The 18,977-nt window shown below is 52.6% G+C and overlaps 1 protein-coding gene across 16 annotated transcripts in view; it reads right to left on the bottom strand.

The window, feature by feature from the left end:
- Window positions 1–18,977, bottom strand: part of Dysf (dysferlin) — a 204,419-nt gene that overhangs the window by 78,656 nt on the left and 106,786 nt on the right. For all 16 annotated transcript variants that reach the window (XM_048416689.3, XM_048416694.3, XM_048416691.3 and 13 more), the window contains 6 exons: window positions 15,715–15,846; window positions 15,469–15,635; window positions 14,049–14,163; window positions 13,735–13,840; window positions 13,334–13,476; window positions 11,363–11,536 (listed from right to left, as the gene is read on the bottom strand). In XM_048416689.3, coding sequence (XP_048272646.3) covers window positions 11,363–11,536; window positions 13,334–13,476; window positions 13,735–13,840; window positions 14,049–14,163; window positions 15,469–15,635; window positions 15,715–15,846 — 837 coding nt within the window. The remainder of the gene's footprint in view (window positions 1–11,362; window positions 11,537–13,333; window positions 13,477–13,734; window positions 13,841–14,048; window positions 14,164–15,468; window positions 15,636–15,714; window positions 15,847–18,977) is intronic.

Genomic DNA, 18,977 nt, shown 5'->3' with positions numbered 1-18,977 from the left:
ACACCTTGATGCTCCTACCACTGCTGAGTGGGGAGCAGGGAACAAGCTTTTCTGGGGATGGACAGTACAGGACTCCAGCCCCTGTCCTCAGCCTAGCCACACACAGGTATCCTACAAACAGGCATGGTACTGGGTGAGCACATGCAGTTGTGGAAGTGGCCACCTCACAGGACCCACAATGCATCACTGTTTGCTGACCGACCATACACACACTTTGTGCCTCCCCTCCCAGCCCCTTCACAGCGCCTCTCTCTGAGCCTCTGGCTACACTCTCCGGGTCCATATACAAGCACTGGGCCTGCAGCCTGAGATCAGAAAAGATCTTCTCCTCCCTGGCACTTACACAGGGGCTGGGCCAGGTATCCCAGGCCTGGCTCAGGGCCTATGAGAATTCTTCTACATGGGACCTGGGTTCCCTGACCTATCCTACCTCCTGTCAGTTACCCCATATGGTCCCTAGGGCCCCAGCCATCCCCATCTGATCTGGGACCACTGTGGTCCTACCTTCCACCTTCTCCTGTCTCAGGGTTTGGGCATTAATGGGGGAAAGCACTTCAGAAGGCAGAGCAGATACACTCCTAGAGCCAGGCAGAGGGACAACCTAGAGCCTAGCCTGGCTCTGACCCACCCACTGGGCAGCCACACACACACACACACACACAGAGAGAGAGAGAGAGAGAGAGAGAGAGAGAGAGAGAGAGAGAGAGAAGGAGAGAGCTGGTCAGTGTCTTTCCATCCCACGGCTGGACATCACCCTAAACAGATCCCACTAATGTCTGGGAACAGAGGGGAAAGCAGCCCTCCCTACTGGACTTCAGCAGGCACTGAATTGGCACTTTAGAGTGCTGACATCCCAATACTAGCATCCACTCATGTTCAAACAGCAGGGACACTCTAATAACCCTTTCTCACCCCACAGACACCACTGAAGCAGCTCTCATCGCCTCTCAAAGGGGCCAAGGACACTCAGTCTAAAACATTCCCTCACAGCATCCTCTCGCACCCTGAAGGGATCTTACAGACCTCGATACACCAAATATTCCAACCAAGGTCAGTGTGGAGTCTGGGTACCACAATGACCAAGCACCTCCAACGGCGCTTGGCACAGACAGGCCCAGGGACATCCACTGAGTCGGTGGCTCTAACTCGGGACAAGGCTGGCCCTCTCCTGAAAAGCACCTTTCTCCACAGGGGAGACTGGCGCTGAAGCCATTCTCAGGGACACGCTGAGGGAAGGAGCCCAAACAGGCACCATCTGAGGCTGCATGTGACAGGAGGCACGGCAGTGCTGGCACTGGCCGGCTGATTGGCAACACCCTGCCTTCGCCACCACCACTTCACAGGACCCAAATCCAGGGGCCATTCCCAGAGCTGGATCCTGGGAACTTTCAAGTCAGAGGACAGAAACCAGGGCAAAGTTCCGTGTTCTAGGTGATGATGTTCACTGAGGACCATGACCAGGCCATGCGCAATTACAGTAAGCCAGGCAGACCAGCCCTGTGCCTGGAGTTCCCAGAATGAATTGAGGAAAGGCAGCTGGCATGGCCAATGGTGAGCTCCTGCGATCCTCACTCTCATCCGTGAGAAATGCAGGGAGTTTAACCTTGGTCATATGGCCACTCTGCACTGGGCTGTTCCCAGCGGTGAGGCCTCTGGTGTCATAGGCATGTTTGAAGCATCCCTCGTCACCTGGCGAGGTATCAGTACCACTCAGTTATGACTGCCAAAACGTCTCCAGACACTGTCATGTGTCACCCAAGGGTGGGGTAGTACCCCTCACTTAGAAACATTGGTTAAAAAAAAATTAAATCGATAACGTACCTACAGCCCTCAGTAGGTACCTGGCGTTCAGTGTGTCTACTTAACTGACACTTCTCCAGGCCTATGTGAAGCAGTTCCTCACCCAAATCTCCACTCCTTCCCATCTAGTTGTCTTAAAGGCCTTGCACAGTTTCTTCCTTCCGCCACAGGATCTTTGCACTGCCTGTCCCTCCCACTCAGCGCATCCTCCCTGCTGTTCTTAAGCTCTCCCTCTGTTTTAGTCATTGCAGAAGCATGGGCACTTCGTGACTGTCTGCCTTGAGCAGTTCCCTGCCTAGCCAGTCGTCTTCTGAAGGGCAGCGAGCAAGGCACGCACGACCTTTCTATCCCACGTCCTCAGCCCTCTACCTGGCCCTGAGATGACTCCAGAGAAGGAAACCCCAGCAAGTCCTTGCCTTGGGCAATATGGACAGTTCGGAGACCAAAATCCCAGGCAGGAGGTAGTGACTTGTGTGGCTAACAGTGTTCCCCTCACCTCAGGAGTCCATGGCCTGACTGCCACAGGAGGAAACCCCCACCCAGGGTCCTTTTTTAACCAATAGGCTGCTCTTTATGTGGAAAGGGCATAGAGGACTTTTGGGATGTCCCTTTGGAAAAGGCTTCCTGAAATGGGTACTGAGTAATTAGAGATGGCAGCATCAAAGAAGGGCTCAGCTGGCAGGTGAGGAAAATTGGGAGGGGGTGCCTAGTAGAGTCCTGTAAACAGCCAGGCTCCATCAGTTGCCCCTGCTGGGGTCTCTGCCCGTTCACCCCTCTCTAACACACTCCTGCCCAGCCCTGTTGGCCGAGGGCATTGGGTTTCCCACAGCCGCATTCTTCACTCCGTAGCTCATGTGGAGACTCCCAGGCTGGGGCTGGCAGCCATGCCGTCTGTGGCCACACACTGTGTCCTAGGGCAAGCTGTGTACGGGATCCTATGGCTCCCTCTGGGGGGGACTGGGTGGCCTCCAACCCACTGCTGCCCGGCAGGAGGCCATGGATCCCTGGAGGAGCCTGAGGCAGTAAGAAGGAGAAACTGGGCCTCAGAGATGCATGGAGTGCCCCCAAATGTCCCTGAAGAAAAAGTGAAGCCTTGTTGGGCCTGCCCAGGGCTGACCTCCAAGGCCCTCAACCAAAAGGAAGCAGGCAGGTTCTGGGGGGAATGCCTACAAAAGGGATCCCCTCCCTTATCCAGATGAGATAAAGACCTAGAAAAGGCTCAACACCATGCTTGAGGTTCCTTCAGAGTGACACACCACCCACCAGGAAGGTTGACTGCTCCAGCTTCCAAAAGGAGCCTTGAGTGAGTTCCCTGGAGAACTCTATCAGCACCCATGTGGGGCGGTGGGAGGGGAAAGCGAGGGAAGCTAGAGGCAGGCAGAGCGACCACAAGCTTAGAAGGCTGGGACAGTGCCCCAGATGCAACACCATGGCTGCCGGGAGGAATCAGTAAGGCCTTGGGGGCTTGCTGGGAGCATCAGGGAGACCCCAGCAATCTCCCCTGCACTGGCCAGGTCAAGCAAAGAGGTGCAGCCTACCACCAGTGACTGCCATCTTCCTCCCTCCAGGGAAGACCACTCCCACCACAGGACAGGAGGCAGAAGCAAGAAGAGCCTGGTCCCTGGGAAGGATCCTACTAACAGGAACTAAGCATTGCCCACCCCTCCATTCATGCAAATACGACCGGAGACCCCAATTGTTCCACAGCCCAGAGTTGATACGGGTTCGGGACTTTGCAAGGCAATTAATAGACAGGAGAAACTCTACATTTACAACTCGAGAAACTGCTATTTTTAGAACAGAGGTGGTGGTGCATGCCTATAGCCCTGGAACTTGGAGCCAGGGGCATGAGGGAACAGGGGTTCTAGGACAGCCTGAGTTAGCATGAGACTGCCTAAAAAGACCAAAGAAACAAAGAAAGAAAACACACACACATATGGAATTGCCCCAGTAGAAATCAGCATGTGCTCTAAGTCTGAACTGGGAAGCCTGGCGTGGCTTTTTCTGGAGAGCTGGCAGCCGAGCATTGGCCAGCACAACCCTCTAATGACCCTCTGGAGCATCACCATCTTCACCCTCTCCTCATCCCCAGCTCTGCAGGGACAGCGAAATAACACGGTGATGTGAGACAGTCTTCCTTGGTTTGCATTTGAAGACAGTTCAAGCAAGACACGTTCTCTTCAAAATGGGTTCCTAACGGAGCTTGCCTCCCAGGGCTGGTTAGACTCGGTGGCCACAGGTACCTGTGGTGCATATCCTAGCACAGGACATGAGGGATGTCCACAGCAGCTAGGGCGTCCATACCTGTACCACTGAGGACTACACAGGCTCTGTCACAGATACAAGGCTCGTCAAGGAACAACAGAGTGGCAGGCCATCCAGAGGTGACACTGGCTATGGGACAACAGAGGTTTATTTGTCAAAGCAGGCGTGGGTTAGATTTGGTCTATGGCCCACGGTGTGCTAACCTTGCTCTATGAAGGGAGGTTATTGCTTTTGCTGTGTCGTTATCTTCCCCATCTGACAGTGACAATACCATGACAGTTTGTCTCTTCCCTGCAGTTAAATGGTGGATTCCCTAACAAGACCAGGGTCTCTCTTCCAGAAACCACCAGTGTTCAGAGCACCTAAGTAAAGTGCTGGAGAGGCTAAAGAGGGCTGAGTGCCAGCTTAGGGTAGAAGAAGTCATACCCAGGACTCAGAGCACTTCCCTAGCTGCCACCACTTACACAGAAGCCCCCAACAAGACAGCAGGCCAGACCAAGGCCTGAGAGGCCTGTATAAGAGGGAGTAGACTGGAGATCTCCCTTCTCAACCAGGTCTTAAGTAGAATAGCAGGCAAGGGTGCAACCCCATTTAATTTGCAGCTGGAAGAAGGGTTTGGAATCAGCCGCTTAAGTCTTTACTGAAGTCTTTGCAAAACTACTGCCTGAGCGCCCCATGGAGCTGGGAGGGCACCAGGCAACACGGAGAGTGCACAGTGCCACGTGTGGCTGATTTGGACCAAGTGTCCTCTCTGCAGAGACATCCAGCACAAGTTCTTTCCTGTGCCAGCGGCCTCAAGAATTTCAACAAGTGTCTGTCCCACTTTGTCTGGAAGTGCCTTGGTTCCTCATGCCTGGTTTCTTAGAATGACTGGGAATTATGTCCCAGGCTGTGCTTAAAAATACATTAGGGATGGAGGATCCTAGCTTCTCAAGTGCAATGTCATACCTAGGGGCTCCAACTGTGCAGGTACACTCACTTAGGACCTCAACATCTTAAAACCCAGGTTGGAGCAAGACAGATACGGGGCCCACACATTCTAGGACACAGTCAAACTGTCCTCTCTAGCGGGAGAACAGGAGGGATGGGGAGATCTTTGTTTGAGCGGTGTGCCAGTCCTCAAGCCCCAGACAGCACAGTGTCAGGTAGGGAACAAGGGCTTACTTCAGGTGATCCGGGGATGGGCTCGATAGGAGGAGTGCTTGCCTAGCATGCACAAGGCCCTGGCACTTCAGTCCCCAGCACTGTGTAAAACCATAAGGGACAGTGCACACCTGTAATTCCAGCATCAGGGAGGTGGGTCAGGTCAGAAGATCAAGGGCATCCTAGGCCACATAGTGAGATCAAAGCCAGTCTGGAATACATGAATCCCTGTCTCGAGAAAGGAACTTGGGGACAGATACAGAGTGGCCCTCCCATAACTCAGCCTCCCGCAGCCAACGATCATAGCTACCCAGGAGGCAACTCTCTGAAGGATGCCTTGCTCAGGGGGAACAGATCTGGGAACTGGGCTGGGGTAGCAGGCACACAGTATGACTTCATCCAGGTCCAGAGATGGCCCCACCCTGGCCAAGCCTTGTGGGACCTCAATTCTGGCCAGCTCAGGTCTTCAGTTTCTTCATATCGGCACTGGTCTTTCCATGACCGCCCTCTCCAGTCCTTCCAACTCACAACTGCCCTTCATGGACAACAGCCCAGGGTGGTGACCCCTGTCTCTAAGGGTTCTTACTATTTGGGTCTCTGCTAGCCTATTGTAGGCTTCCTGGGTAGCAGCTTCCCTGGGTGGAGAGATGTATTCATCACATATAGCCGCCCTGAGGAACTGACTGCCTGTCTGAAATGCAGGGAGCAAGGATAACCAAGGATGCTACCCAAGTGCCAGCCTCCTGACACTTCAAATTTTCTCTCCATAAGCCACCTCTTAAAAGCCCTGGCTGAGGCAGGAGAGATGCTTTGCCCTAGTGAAAGAGAGGGTGAAAGTAGTAGTTGGTGATCTAGCCAAGAGTCAGAAAGTGCCTGAGGAGAGAGAGGAGGGCTACTGTATACCCTAAGTAGGTTCTAGGACAGACACAGCAGCATTTCAGAGCTCAAAGAGCTGTCTGTGGTGACAGTGACATCACTACCCCATAGCTGCATCACCCGATACAACAAAAACTGCTTTTTCTTATTCTGGTTACTTCAGAAAAGAATTTAAAGAGCGATGTGTGGCACCTCAGTTGTCCCAGCTGTAAGATGGGTTAATGTCAGAGTCAAGTCTCCCAGGATGGCTGTGGGATACAGGGCAACATGTAAACCTATCTGCTTGATGGTTAAAAAGATTTAGTAATTCTCTCTTGGGGACTTGAATGCCCTAGAGGAGTAGATAATGCCAGAGGCCTAATACCAGAATTTAACCATCACACAGACATATATACAGAAGCATCAGCAAGTATCAGATCTGCCAAAGGGCAGAAGAGAGAGAGAGAGAGAGAGAGAGAGAGAGAGAGAGAGAGAGAGAGGCATTCAACTTCCCAAGGCTCCTACAGCCCCAAGGCTCACAAGCACCTTTGAATGTGGAAGTCCTTCTCAGCTCTAGAAGGCACCAAGGCCGCCAGCACACACTTCAGGCCTGTCTCCTCCCTTCCTCCCTTCCTCCCTTCCTTCTTCCCTCCCTTCCTCATTCCCTCCTTCTCTCCCTCCCAGCCAGGCTGCCTCTGCCCCTCTAGCAAGGCCAAATGCAGAGGCAGGGTTTGGAAAATCCTCGTGCCTGGAGGGCAGGCCTAGGGCAAGGGTGACAGTACAGATTCCGTGAGCTCATCCCCAGCAGCCGTCACCAGAGTTCCCAGAGAGGCTGGTGGCGTCAGGAGGGGGTAACTGGGTGGGAGCCGGGTGGTGGTGGCTGTGGCGGCAGCAAGGGGTGTGGGGTAAGGAGGAGGCTGATGGAACTCGCTATAATAGTGGCTTTGTACTCCGATTCCCAGCTCCCTGGGAACGCCAGGAAGATTATGAAACCCGGTGTCTTTGGGAATGCCAGGATATTAGCTGGAAAAAGAATAATACGAAAATAAAATAATGCTCGGGATGGAGACAGCAGACGCTTAGCAGACTGAGCCAGGGCCTCCCGCTCTGAGGAGGGAGCCAGGCTTGGCCCCTGCTGCTGGTGCTAACGAGCAGACAGGGCCTGCCTTCCAAGGAGACGATTTCCAGAGGGTGCTGGCAGGCCAGGGGAGGGGTGGCAGGAGGCAAGGCATAACCAGGCCTAGTCCTGGGGTCCAGACATTCGAACCCCTCAGATTCCCAAGAGGTTCCCTCAGCCCCACCCACAGACATTCCCTGGCTCTTTCAAGGTCTCTCTCTATAACCTCCTCCCAGCACTCTCCCCCTCAGCATGGTCACTCTGGAATAACTAGAACAGCAAAGATATAGAAGGTTTATTTGCAGTCACACACGAAACTCTCTCTTTCAGCCCTAAGTCCCAGAGGAGCTCCCCCGTGGACCACGCCTCTAGCATCAGACCCACAAAAGGGCAGAACGAGCTATCTTATCTTGTCCCCATCTATGCCACACACCCAGCGTCTCTCAGGAAAGCATCTAGATGGAGGCCAATGTACTCCATCTTCTGCCCTCCATACTCAACGGAGCCAGTAGCAGCAGCAATAGCAGCTCATTACTTAGGACCTCGTTAAGGGTAGAGATTCTTGAGCCCCACCCAGACACGGCCTCAGAGTCAGCATTGTCACAGGTCCTTAACTGACTTCTCTGCTCATTAGCCAGCACAGTCACTGCTAATCCTTCCAGTGATGCTAAGATGTGGTCTCTTCCATGAGTGACGTAACAGAGTCCCAGAGGCGTGGGAGGCAGAAGGAAGAGCCAGAGTACCTGGGAAGCCTGTCACATGTACACCAAGTGCAGGTCAGACATTAGTAGACACCAAGAACCAGCAGTGTGGTACTGGTAACAGAACACCTGACAATCTATCCTGAGATACAGAGTGAGCATGAGTCCCAGTCCCTGAGCTAAGACACCAGCATGTACCAGGGCAAAGCCAATAAGTTCAGAAATGGAAACGCAGTCCATCATTTGGCCATGCTGGAAGCAGGTAAAAGTGACTGTAGAAAAGAAGTATGGTGTGGGGTCACGTGTCTGTGCTGGGGCTGGGGATTCCATATGCTCAGTGGTCCAGACAGTTACTATCCAGAAGGATAAGAGCTCTGCCCAGAAAGAGAACTCCTAAGGACACTGCAGAACTCTGGGGGATCCACCCAAGCACTCACAGACTTTCTCCCTCAGATTCTCTGGCAGCCATGTCCCCCAGGGATACAGAGGACTTCCTGAGGTGGTTCCGTTCCATGTATCATAAACTAATCACAAATGGGGGCTGGAGAGATGGCTCAGTGATTCAGAGCATCGGCTGCTCTTTCAGAGGTCCTGAGTTCAATTCCCAGCAACCACATGGTGGCTCATAATCATCTATAATGAGATCTGGTGCCCTCTTCTCGCCTGCAGGCTCACATGCAAGCAGAACATCGTATACATAATAAATAAATAACATCTAAAATGCTACTAATCACAAGTGAATCAAAAAATTCATCCACCCTCCCATGCCTGTCAACTTGACATTTGACGTCAGTGGACCCCCATGACATGCTCTCCCACAAGCAACAGACTAGTCAATGTCTCTGCTTCTGGGAAATATCATCACTACCATGTCCCATTCTCCCAGTCTTTACAAGGGGAATCTTGGCCCATGTCTCCGAGCCTTGCTTGCTTGCCTTCCTTCTCCAAATCCCGCCCTGCTCTAGCACCTGCCTTTGGCCATGTGTCTGGGTACCTCTGATCATGTGTCCTGCCCCTCCCAGTTGACACTCAACCCCAACTCCTCCTGCTTTCCTGCCCTGGCCATGTTGTAAGAGGACCGCTAGTGTGTTCCTGCCTGCCCAGACCCGAAATAACCACACTCAGCTTAGTTTTCCTCACCTCGCTGTTCCCCTAAAGCTCTGCTATAGGTCCAAAGCAGTTCCTTTGTTAACCAATGATACGGCATACAGAGGGGAGTCTCACATCATGGCCACCCGGCAGACTGCCACTAAGTCTACTTTCCTCACATAGTTACATCGAATGCCAGACTTCCCATCTACACTGCTGAGCCTTTGACACCCCTATATGTCCCTCTGCCAATCCAAAGATCACCTTGGTCCCACAGCTCCTGCCCCACATGGAAGTCTTAGGCCTGGATTTTCTGATGGGAGGTTATCTCTCTCAGTTACTTCCCATAGCTGCTTGATTCATGATCCCCAAGCCCTGCTCCAGCCAGAGCCTGGCCTCTGCTCGACCATGCCCTTGGCTCCCTGGTACCCACTGAGAAGAGGCCTGGATCTTCCCTCCAGAACTCTCTGCTTACCACTATTTCCAGTTTCTTTTCCTTTTCAGAAGTTCCTCTCTCAAACCTAGTGGTACTGTATCACAGAGCCCAGGTGTGGCCATTCAGAGCTTTCCACCCCTCACCCCAGGCACAGGGACTGGCGCAGGCACACACGACCAGCTGGAGCCATTTCCTTCCTGGAGTTAAGCCACTCTGGACTCTCCATATGTGGGGAAGGCAGCATGCCTTTGTCCAGCAGGGTGCTGTGACTGTCGGGATGTGGCATGTCTTCTGCCACCGTCATTGCTACCAAGGAGCAAAGAAGCATGAGAAGAGGCCGAGACAGAGGAATGGGTCCCAGGGACGTCCTGAAGACCTCAGTTTCCTGCCACCTGATTCCTGCTTCCCCTCTGGAGCACTTTTCAGCCGAGTGAGACCCAAAGCCCCCTTGCTCATCAGCCCATATGAGCAGAGTCTCTCTGTAGTGTTCGCATTGTTTTCTGAGACAATCTCTCCCTAGAACCTGGGTCTCAATGGTTAGGCTAAGCTGACTGGCCAAAGAGCCCCAAGGATTCTCCCGCCTCTGCTTGCCCGATACTGGGAACGCAAGCACATGCCACCACACCTGGATCTTTTCATGTGGAAGCTAGGGATCGAACTCATAGCCCCAGGCTTGTACTCAGCCCACTGAGCCATCTCCCCAGCCATGAGTCTCTGCCTAATGGGAATGAATTGGTCCCTTCAGTGCTTGCCTGGCCTTCCTCAAGTTCTTCCACTCCAACTTCCAGCCTCAGCCACAGGACCCTCCCTAGGCCCTGCCCAGTGCCAAAACCAGGCCAACACAGGACAAAGACAACCACACACAGCCCTGCTTCCTGAAAGCCACAGAGTTATCTCACTTGCTCCTGTCCTGGCTGACAACTGTTTAGTGGCCCAGAGCCCAGGATGACTGCTTCCCTCAAAGGGCTTTGTTTAGGAATAAAAGGTTCTCTCTACAAGCCTGTTACAGGCTGTCACCTGGCCTGCAGGGGCTTTCTTCCCCCTGCACTACCTGAGACGAAGGACCTCTGTGGCCAGCCTCTGGGGGTTGGGGGGAGAGCACCACTGGCTTCTACCTCCTTCTCTGTTTCTATTCATCACATCCTGGGCCCACTCCTACTAGACTCTCCCAGACCTCACAGCTGCTTTGACCCACAGATAAGCACACATACACGGATAAGCACACACGGATAAGCAACCTTGTGTGCAAAGGCTGACAAGACCTGCTTCCCAGGTCCACACCCCAGAGTACCCACAAAAAAAGTGCATACATAAAACCAGCTGTATTTCAGAAGTGGTGGTCCATCTCCAGGAGTCTCTAGACTACCAAAATAGAGAACAAGCTGTCCGCCAAGCCCCAAATGGCCCTGCTCCGATTGCCATCATCTCTCCCTGGGGTTCACCACCCTGATCTTGACTCCAGTGCTACTGACTATAGAAGATGACACGGGGGAACAGTAGTCATCCAGGATTTCCCTCTCTCAGGTATGTCTCCCCCAAACCCTAGCAAAGCCCCCACCATGGAGAACTGTGTCCATCAAGATATGCCAGCGTCACCAGGCCTCTCTGGCCACTCCCAGACCTCTCCCATCCCTGCCAGGCTATCTCTGCCGGAAACTCTATGTCCTTGGGCTTTGCTGTCTGGTGAGCCACTCAGAGGCCCAGATTACCGCTCATCTTCACACTCAGAGAAGCAGTGGGTCTTCCAGTGTCAAGAAAGAAGCTGCCTTGTTTTAGGAAGACACCTAGAATGCTGCTCACTCTCCCCACAGGCCACCCCACAGGGACCCAAGCCAGGATGGCTGGCCAACGTTCCATCTGAAACCATGACCCTAGGGATTCTATGCCTGTCCCACATCAGCCTTGGAAAGGCGAGCTGCACCCCACCCAAGCCCAGCCAGATGCGACCCAATGTACCAGGGCCCCCTCGAGGGCAAACACAGCTGCAGGTCCGGTCTTTTCCAGTGGCTCCATGCGGCGGCGCCAGCGGCGGCGGCGGAAGGCATCTGTCTTGCGGTACTCCAGGTGGAACTTCCAGCCAAAGAGAGAGGCGTACTCCCAGCCCTCGCCCTCAGCCTCTGCCTGCCTGTGCTGTAGGAGAGAGGAGGCAGCTATGAGGGAGAGACAGGGCAGGATTCCAAGGGGTAAACCTGGAAGAACCACCTGCAAGAAGGTGGCTTGGAGTAGCCTTGAGGTAGGAAACCCAGGAGAGAAAGGAGACTTCCAGGCCACAGGGTAGCTGAGGAGGCCAGCAGGGAAGGTAGACAGCTAGCTAGGTAGGGAGCTAGACACCGGGTTTCAGGCTGTTTATTTGAACTAGGGGTGGACTGCCTGAATCCAAGCTTTCCTGTCATTTCCTTTTTCTCCTTCACATCCCAGCTTCTAAACACAGAGATGGGTCTGCAGTTCAGAGGCAAAATGAAGAGCCTGCTTCCTAAGGTCAGACGACTTCTCCCCGGGAAGTGGACCTAGACCAACTGTGAGGCACCCTTTCCTGCAGGAAGCCTGCACGTGTCTGACCCCAGGCCCTATAAGAGAGTGACATGGCACTGATGTTAACTATCAAGTCAGGCTGGGAACCTAAGCGAGGCCCACACCTCTAACAACTGGGCATCTTCCATGCAGAGAAAGAATGCCATCCTGGTTCACAGTGACTTGCCCAAAACACCACCGGTCCCCAGACCCAGACAATCCCTCTCTAGAGTTGCTGCTCTAAGGGGGAAAAAGAAAGCCAATCCCCTAAAGACTCTCCCATTTAAAGAGTGGGAGAGACCTGGTTCTGCTACTAAACTCAAATGTGTTCTTAGGAATGAAGGATAGATGACCAGAAGACCTGGGAAGGCAGGTTCTGAGGGGCGGGGGCTGGACATGAGCGTGTGCAGACTTTGGGACAAGTGCATGTGCTCACATGTGCTCACAAGAAAGTACTGTAGGCCTGTCCTGTGTTCCGTGGTGTCCTTGGGTGAACACTGATGGCTCTTCTCTGGTCTCGCGCTAGCCAATACACTCACACTGTGGCCTATCACCGGCAGCCAGAAGGGTGGGCAGGACCCAGCCCATCACTACTCAGCCACTTCTCTGTGGTGCAGATGTCACAGCATACCCACCAGCCAATAGCCAATGGCAGGCAGCTCAGGTGGTGTGGACCCCATCTCCTGCCTCCCCTTGCCTTGGAGCCTCCATATCATGGAGTCTCCCTTTAGGAAACCAAGCGGAAAACACCGCCTTTGGCATCCTTGAGCCTTTGGGGACTGTAAGTGACGGTACTCAGACATCCGTATGTGTTCCATGTATATGGAGGCATCTGTGAGTGCCACGTGTGATCTGTAGAGGTTGATGTGATCAATTTGCTTCGAGTGTGGTCTGTGCACACTGTGTTACTCATATTTTCAGTGTGGTGTGTATATGCGCCCAACTGATCTGCTGGAGACCCGCCAGTGAACTCACTGGGTCTTGAGGTGTTTTGAATGAGAATGCCCCCCAGGCACTATCTGGGGAGGGTCAGGTGGTCTAGTCTTACTAGAGAAACTATGTCATGGGGGGTGGGATTTGGCTTTAAAATCCTCACACCACCTCCAGTTTTCTCTCTCTGCTTCACGCTTATGTTCCAAGATGTGAGCTCTGGGCTTCCTGTTCTGACTGCTATGCCTGCTCATTGCTGCTGTGCCTCCCAGCCGTGCTAGACTCGAATCCTCTGGAACTACAAGCCCAAACCAGCTCCTTTTCTCTAAACTGCCTTGGTCATAATGCTTTATTCATCACAGCAACAGAAAGCCACTAAGACAGGTCTATGTGCCCGTGTGCACTCTATGCACACTCAGACATTTCTAGGTGCACTGGCCTCCTCCATCCAGAAGCCCCACTCCCGCCCACCTCCCCTTGGCTCACCCTCTTCAGTGCCTCCATCTGGCTGAGGTCCCTCCTGCGCAGCCGGACCCAGCGCCGACGTCTGTGAGTGTAATACATCTTCTCAGCAGGGACCCAGTGTTTCGGCTTTCGGTCTGGGGGGATGGTGATACTGTACTCCCAGCCTAAGGGGTGGAGTAAAACCTGTAAATCATTGTCAGCAAATCCCCATCTCTCCTAAGCTATCTCTCTCTCTGGGGCATGCGCAAACCCTGAGCAGCTAAAACTCGGGGCATAAGTAGAAGCTTGAAGTGGAGGCCTGTTCAGGAAGTTCCCAGGTGAAGTAACCCAATGAAAGCCAGGCAACCACCTGGGGCCTTCAGCGGTCTCACTGACACAGCTAGGAGGTGGCCCGGCTGAGACCCCAGCCTCTGTGTTCCCACCTTGCTCATCAACAGCCCGATTGAGGTCTGTGGACCATTCTTCATCTTCCCACTTCCAGCCCAGCGGGCACTCAATATCATCCTTTGGAAGCACCTTCTCCCCATTCTAGAGATACAACAGGCAAGTGTGAAAAGATACAGACTGGGCACCCACATGATTTGAGAACACCATCCTTCTGGAGCACAGAGCAATTAGGTCAGCAAGTAGGAAAAGGGGAAAAGTCACCCAGGCTTCTGAGTCACAAGCTCTTCATGGGACCAAACGTCCAGGACCCCGAGGAAAGCATGCACCACCCACCTGGAGCACCCCTTACCACGTCAGTGTAATTATCGCTCATATAAATCCATTGGCCTCCAGGTAGCCGGGTCTGGTTCTCAAAAACCTCCTCCACAAAGCTCAGGTGGCCAGCATCAGCATCATGGAGCAGGCTATTGGGGAGGACAGGCGGAGGGTCACTGAGGACACCCCAGCCACCGTTTGCTTCCAGGAGAGTATTACACCTCAGCCCAGCTGCACTGTCAACCTCACCACGACACAGTTAGAGGGGGTAATATAGAGAGATGGGGACGGAGGGTGAACAGGAGGCTCAGAACAGGTAGGGATGCTCACGGGCCATAGAATGTGCCACCCAAGCTGGCAGTGTTTGCACACACATTTAATACCAGCACTCGGGGACAGAGGCAGACAGATCTCTCTGAGTTTGGGGCCAGTCTGGTCTACAAGAGCAAGTTCCAGGACAGGCTCCAAAGCTACAGAGAAACCCAGTCTCAAAGAGAAAAAGAAGGAGAGAGAGAGAGAGAGAGAGAGAGAGAGAGAGAGAGAGAGAGAGAGGAAAAACATAATGTGTCACCCAAGGTAAAAGAAGAAAAGGGGGACCAATAAGAGGCACCAAAGCCCAATGGACAGTACAAAGAAAATACCATCAAGCAGTACATTAAAGATTCAATACTTGATTCTGTAGTATATATCAAACTTTTTTTTTAAAGGTACTGGATGTCATCCAGCTATAAAAAGTGTAGAGAGTGGCTGAGGCTGCACAGAAGGATGCACAAACTGAGATTCAGGGAGCAGGTGAGCTGCCTGGAACAGGAATGGTCATACATGTGCAATGAGAGGACTCTGTGTATCATAGGGGACAAGGCACATGACTGGGCGCCAACTCTAAGGTATGCTTCATAATAAAGGACTCTGTATATATGTATGAATATGTGTGTGTATACAAGCACATGGCAGGTATAGGTTTGAGTGTGCGTACATGCACACAAACTAGGGCATCCATGTGGAAGTCAGAGGACAATCTTGGGTGTCAGTCCTCACTTCCCACTTGTTTGAGATGAGGTCCCTTGGTTGTTTACTGCTGAGTCTGCCAGGCCAGCTGGCCCAAGGCCCTCAGGGGATTCTTCTGTCTTTGTTTCCAACTCCTCACAGGAGCACTGGAGTTATAGACAGGCACTGTACTGGGATTCATCACGGGTGCCAAGGAACTGAACGCATCAAGTCACTTGTGTGGCAAGTGCTTTGTCCACTGAGTGTCTCCCCAGCCACACGCAACATTTTATTTCTGAGTGTTTGAGCTATTCCTGGTGAAGTGCCAGCCCCAGGGGAGTCTGAGCAGCTGTGACCAGCTGTGCCCAGCTAGGAGCAGGTATAAGGACTCACAGAGTTCAAGACTTCAGAGGATGGGCTGGGGAGAAATGGAAGCTGTGGTTGGACACCCTGAGACTACCACTCACGTCTTATCTGGACAGACGAACCAGTCCCCTGCCCAGGCCCAGCCAGCGGAAGGACGGAAGCTATCCTTTGGTAGCTTGATCTTGCCTGTGACGTCAGAAAACTTGGGGTAGGTGAGGCCTGTTGTGCCCCAGTTCCCAACCAGCGCCAGCTTCGTCTGGTTCTCATACTGCAGACCAAAGAAGAAAAACCAGTGAGGGGTCACGCAACTCCAGGATTCAAGGGCCAGTAGGCAGGCAGGTACTCACCGTTTCAGCAAAGACAGAGAGTTTCCCCTCAGCAAACTGATTGAATTCTTTCTCATCCACAGAGAGCCCGAACCAGAGTTTGACCCGGATCTGCACAGGCATTCGGGTCCTAGGCACGCCCTCCATGGGATACTGGGATCAAAGAAACACAAACACTCACAGCCCTGGGCATAGCAGCTCAACACCCAGTCAGGTGTACCCTGTTGGAGAATTACACCAAATATCATAGAAATGGAATATAGAATCAAAAATCCTGCTCATCAAAAAAGGCTATAGCAACCATGTAGGAGCCTTTTACAGATGGGATCATGTACAAGGTCTCTAATAGCCCTTTCTGCCACTATCTTCCTACTTCTGTCATCTGAGAGAACTTTCTACTACAATGGCAATGGCTCAGATCTGCAAGGTCCAATAGGGAAGCCCCTCGCCATTTGGCAAGTGGCTCATGTAACCAGGGAACTGGGATTTTCACTTTAATTGTCATTAACTAATTTAAATAGCTATGCAAGGCTGCTGCGCTGGACAGCACCATCCTAGAAACAGAAGAGCGGGGACCCAGCTCCAGAAGAGGAGCAATTAAAGGCACTTCATTTCATTTTTAGTACTTCATGCTTTGGCTAGACGTGAGCACTGCATCTAATGTCCCCACAATTTCAAGTGCTTATCAGCACGTTAACCGCTCCTTGCTGTTCAGCTATTTTTTATCCCAAAGGTTTCAGAAGCTCTGCCAAATGGAATAACCACAACAACCCAACATTTAAAAACATATATATGTTCCCTAGGATTACTTCACCATTTGACTGAAACCAAAGGTCAGATTCGGCCTTGGGGAGTGGAGTTCCTCCCTCTTAAAATGACACCCTGTCCCCTAGAGGAGACACCGTGGTGAGAGATAGCTCACTGAGGAAGAGCAGCAGGGAGTCTGGGTGGGTTCAGAACAGGCTGAGAAGCTAGGGTGGGGGTTCCCAAGCTGGTGGGGAAGGCCCGGACCCCGGGTGGTAGAGCCCAGACCAAGAGAAGGCTTAGGAAGTGGCGTCGACCATTGTTGGCTGACCCTATCCCATTCCTCAACCCAACTCCTCTCAGTCATTCTTCGGAGAAGTATGGAGGCACCTCTTACCCCACCAGGGTCCAGGAACTCCCAGTGGTGTTCACTTCAGCTGTCCCCTCCCTCAGGGTGGCTAGCTGTCCTTTTCCCTCCAAGCCACCAACCCTTGGGACATGGCAGGAATGCCTGCCTCCTCCCTTTCTTCCCCCACCTCTAGCTCCCCACCACCAACCTCCCCCAGACGGGGCCAGCCTGCCCAACCCAAAATAGCAACAGCAAATAAAGAAATGTCTAGTTTGGGGCTCCTCTCCTCTGTGGTGCTCACTTTTTCCAGCTTGGGTTTAAGTTAAGGAACACCAGTGTTTGCTTGGTCTCTGCCCGCTGCCAACATTTTTGTAGCGCTTGCTCAGGAGCTACTGGCAAGCTCATGAACTCAGTGGGGAAGACTTCGAGAAACAATTCTGGATCTTTTTTTTTTCTTTCTTTGCTTGGAATCAGGGAACATTTTCAGTTCCCCTCCTGGAGGTTTCAGGGCGAATAGGTCAGAACTGGAGGGAGAGATGCTCCAAAGTCTACCAGGCCTGGCTACAGCCTGCCTGTACTCTCAGCACCCGTTGCCTTGCCAACCCATTCCCACACTCCCTCCCCTTCCACATACCACACACACAAGGAGAGGGTCAGCCTCGGAGGCCAATCTGAGGCCAGAACTTGAGGTTAGGATCAAACAAAGAATGTGCCTCAGATGGTCCAGGAGCAGGTGATCTCACACACACACACACACACACACACACACACACACACACACACGACCCCATACCATCTCCTCTGAAAGGTCACTCTCCCAGCATACTGATATCTCAGGCATGGCTGTCTAAGTTAGGGTTACCATTGCTATGATAAAATACCATGACCAAAAGCAACTTGGCAGGAAGGGGTTTATTTGGCTTACACTTCTATATCACTGTTCATCACTGAAGAAAGTCAGGGCAGGAACTCAAATGGGGCAGGAACCTGGATGCAGGAGCTGATGCAGAGGCCATGCTGGCTTGCTCATCATGGCTTGCTCATCCTGCTTTCTTACAGCTCCCAGGACCACCAGCGCAGGGACGGCACCATCCACAATGGGCTGGGCCCTCTCCCACCAATCACTAAGAAAATGCACTATTGGCTTGCCTGCAATCTAATCATATGGAGGCACTTTTTACAAAAAAAATTGAGGTTCCCGCCTCTCAGACGACTTTAGTTTGTGTCAACTTGACATAAAACTATCCAGCACACTGATCTATAACAGTGGGCTGTACAGAGAGCTTTGGTGACATGCCCAAGGCCAGCCAGAACTGCAACCAGCCTGTTGCTGGTTTACACAGGCTGGACAGCTAGAGCCACCCCAAGGGGCAACAAGAATGGCGGATCAACAGAAAACCGTGGAGGCTAGCAGCCAGAAGATGGTTCTATGGCTCTACTCAGAAGGGTCAAAGCTGGGATATGGCCAATGATGACCTCTTGGAAGCTTGAAGATAGGAGGTAGCAAGTAAACAAGGGAATAGCTGCAGTAGAGAGCTTGGGAAAACGGGCAAGGCTGGAAGCGGGGCAAGCCATGTAGGCTGAAGAGGCCTTGAAAGCACAGCCATTAGAAGCAATGAGAAGTGGTAAGAAACAGCTGACTCCCCGGCCACTGGGAATGGCTGTACACAGAGAAGTCACCTCATGAGGGGGCCTGTAGTCCAATCCTCTGGCTGAAGCCATGACCAAAGCCGCTGGGGCTCTGTGTCTCAATGCTCACCTAGAGAAGGTGATGGGAGCCCTTCCACAAGAACCCACTCCCATTTCCCCCATCAACTGCTCCTGAGACTGTGGGGCAGGTCTGGAGGCCATTGAAGAGGTTGGGGACCAGTCCCATGAACCAATGAAGTCTTGGATATACACATAAACACACACGCGCGCGCGCGCACACACACACACACACACACACACACACACACACACACACACACTTGAGGCCCTTAATTTACTTCTTTTTTTAAACGGGGTCTTATGTAGCCCAAGGTGTTCTCAAACTCAGGATATAGCTAAGGATGATCTTGAACTCCTGATCCTCCTGCCTCTACCTCCCAAATGCTAGGACAGGCAAGTGCTACCACACTCTGTTTTCCTAGTTCACTTCCAAGCTTACATTCCAGGTCCTACTGACAAACATGCTAGACTCACGGAGCAG

This window comes from Myodes glareolus, chromosome 6 (assembly GCF_982192425.1).
Source record: "Myodes glareolus chromosome 6, mMyoGla1.1, whole genome shotgun sequence".
NCBI lineage: Eukaryota > Metazoa > Chordata > Mammalia > Rodentia > Cricetidae > Myodes > Myodes glareolus.
This window is presented reverse-complemented; position numbering and strand designations above follow the sequence as displayed.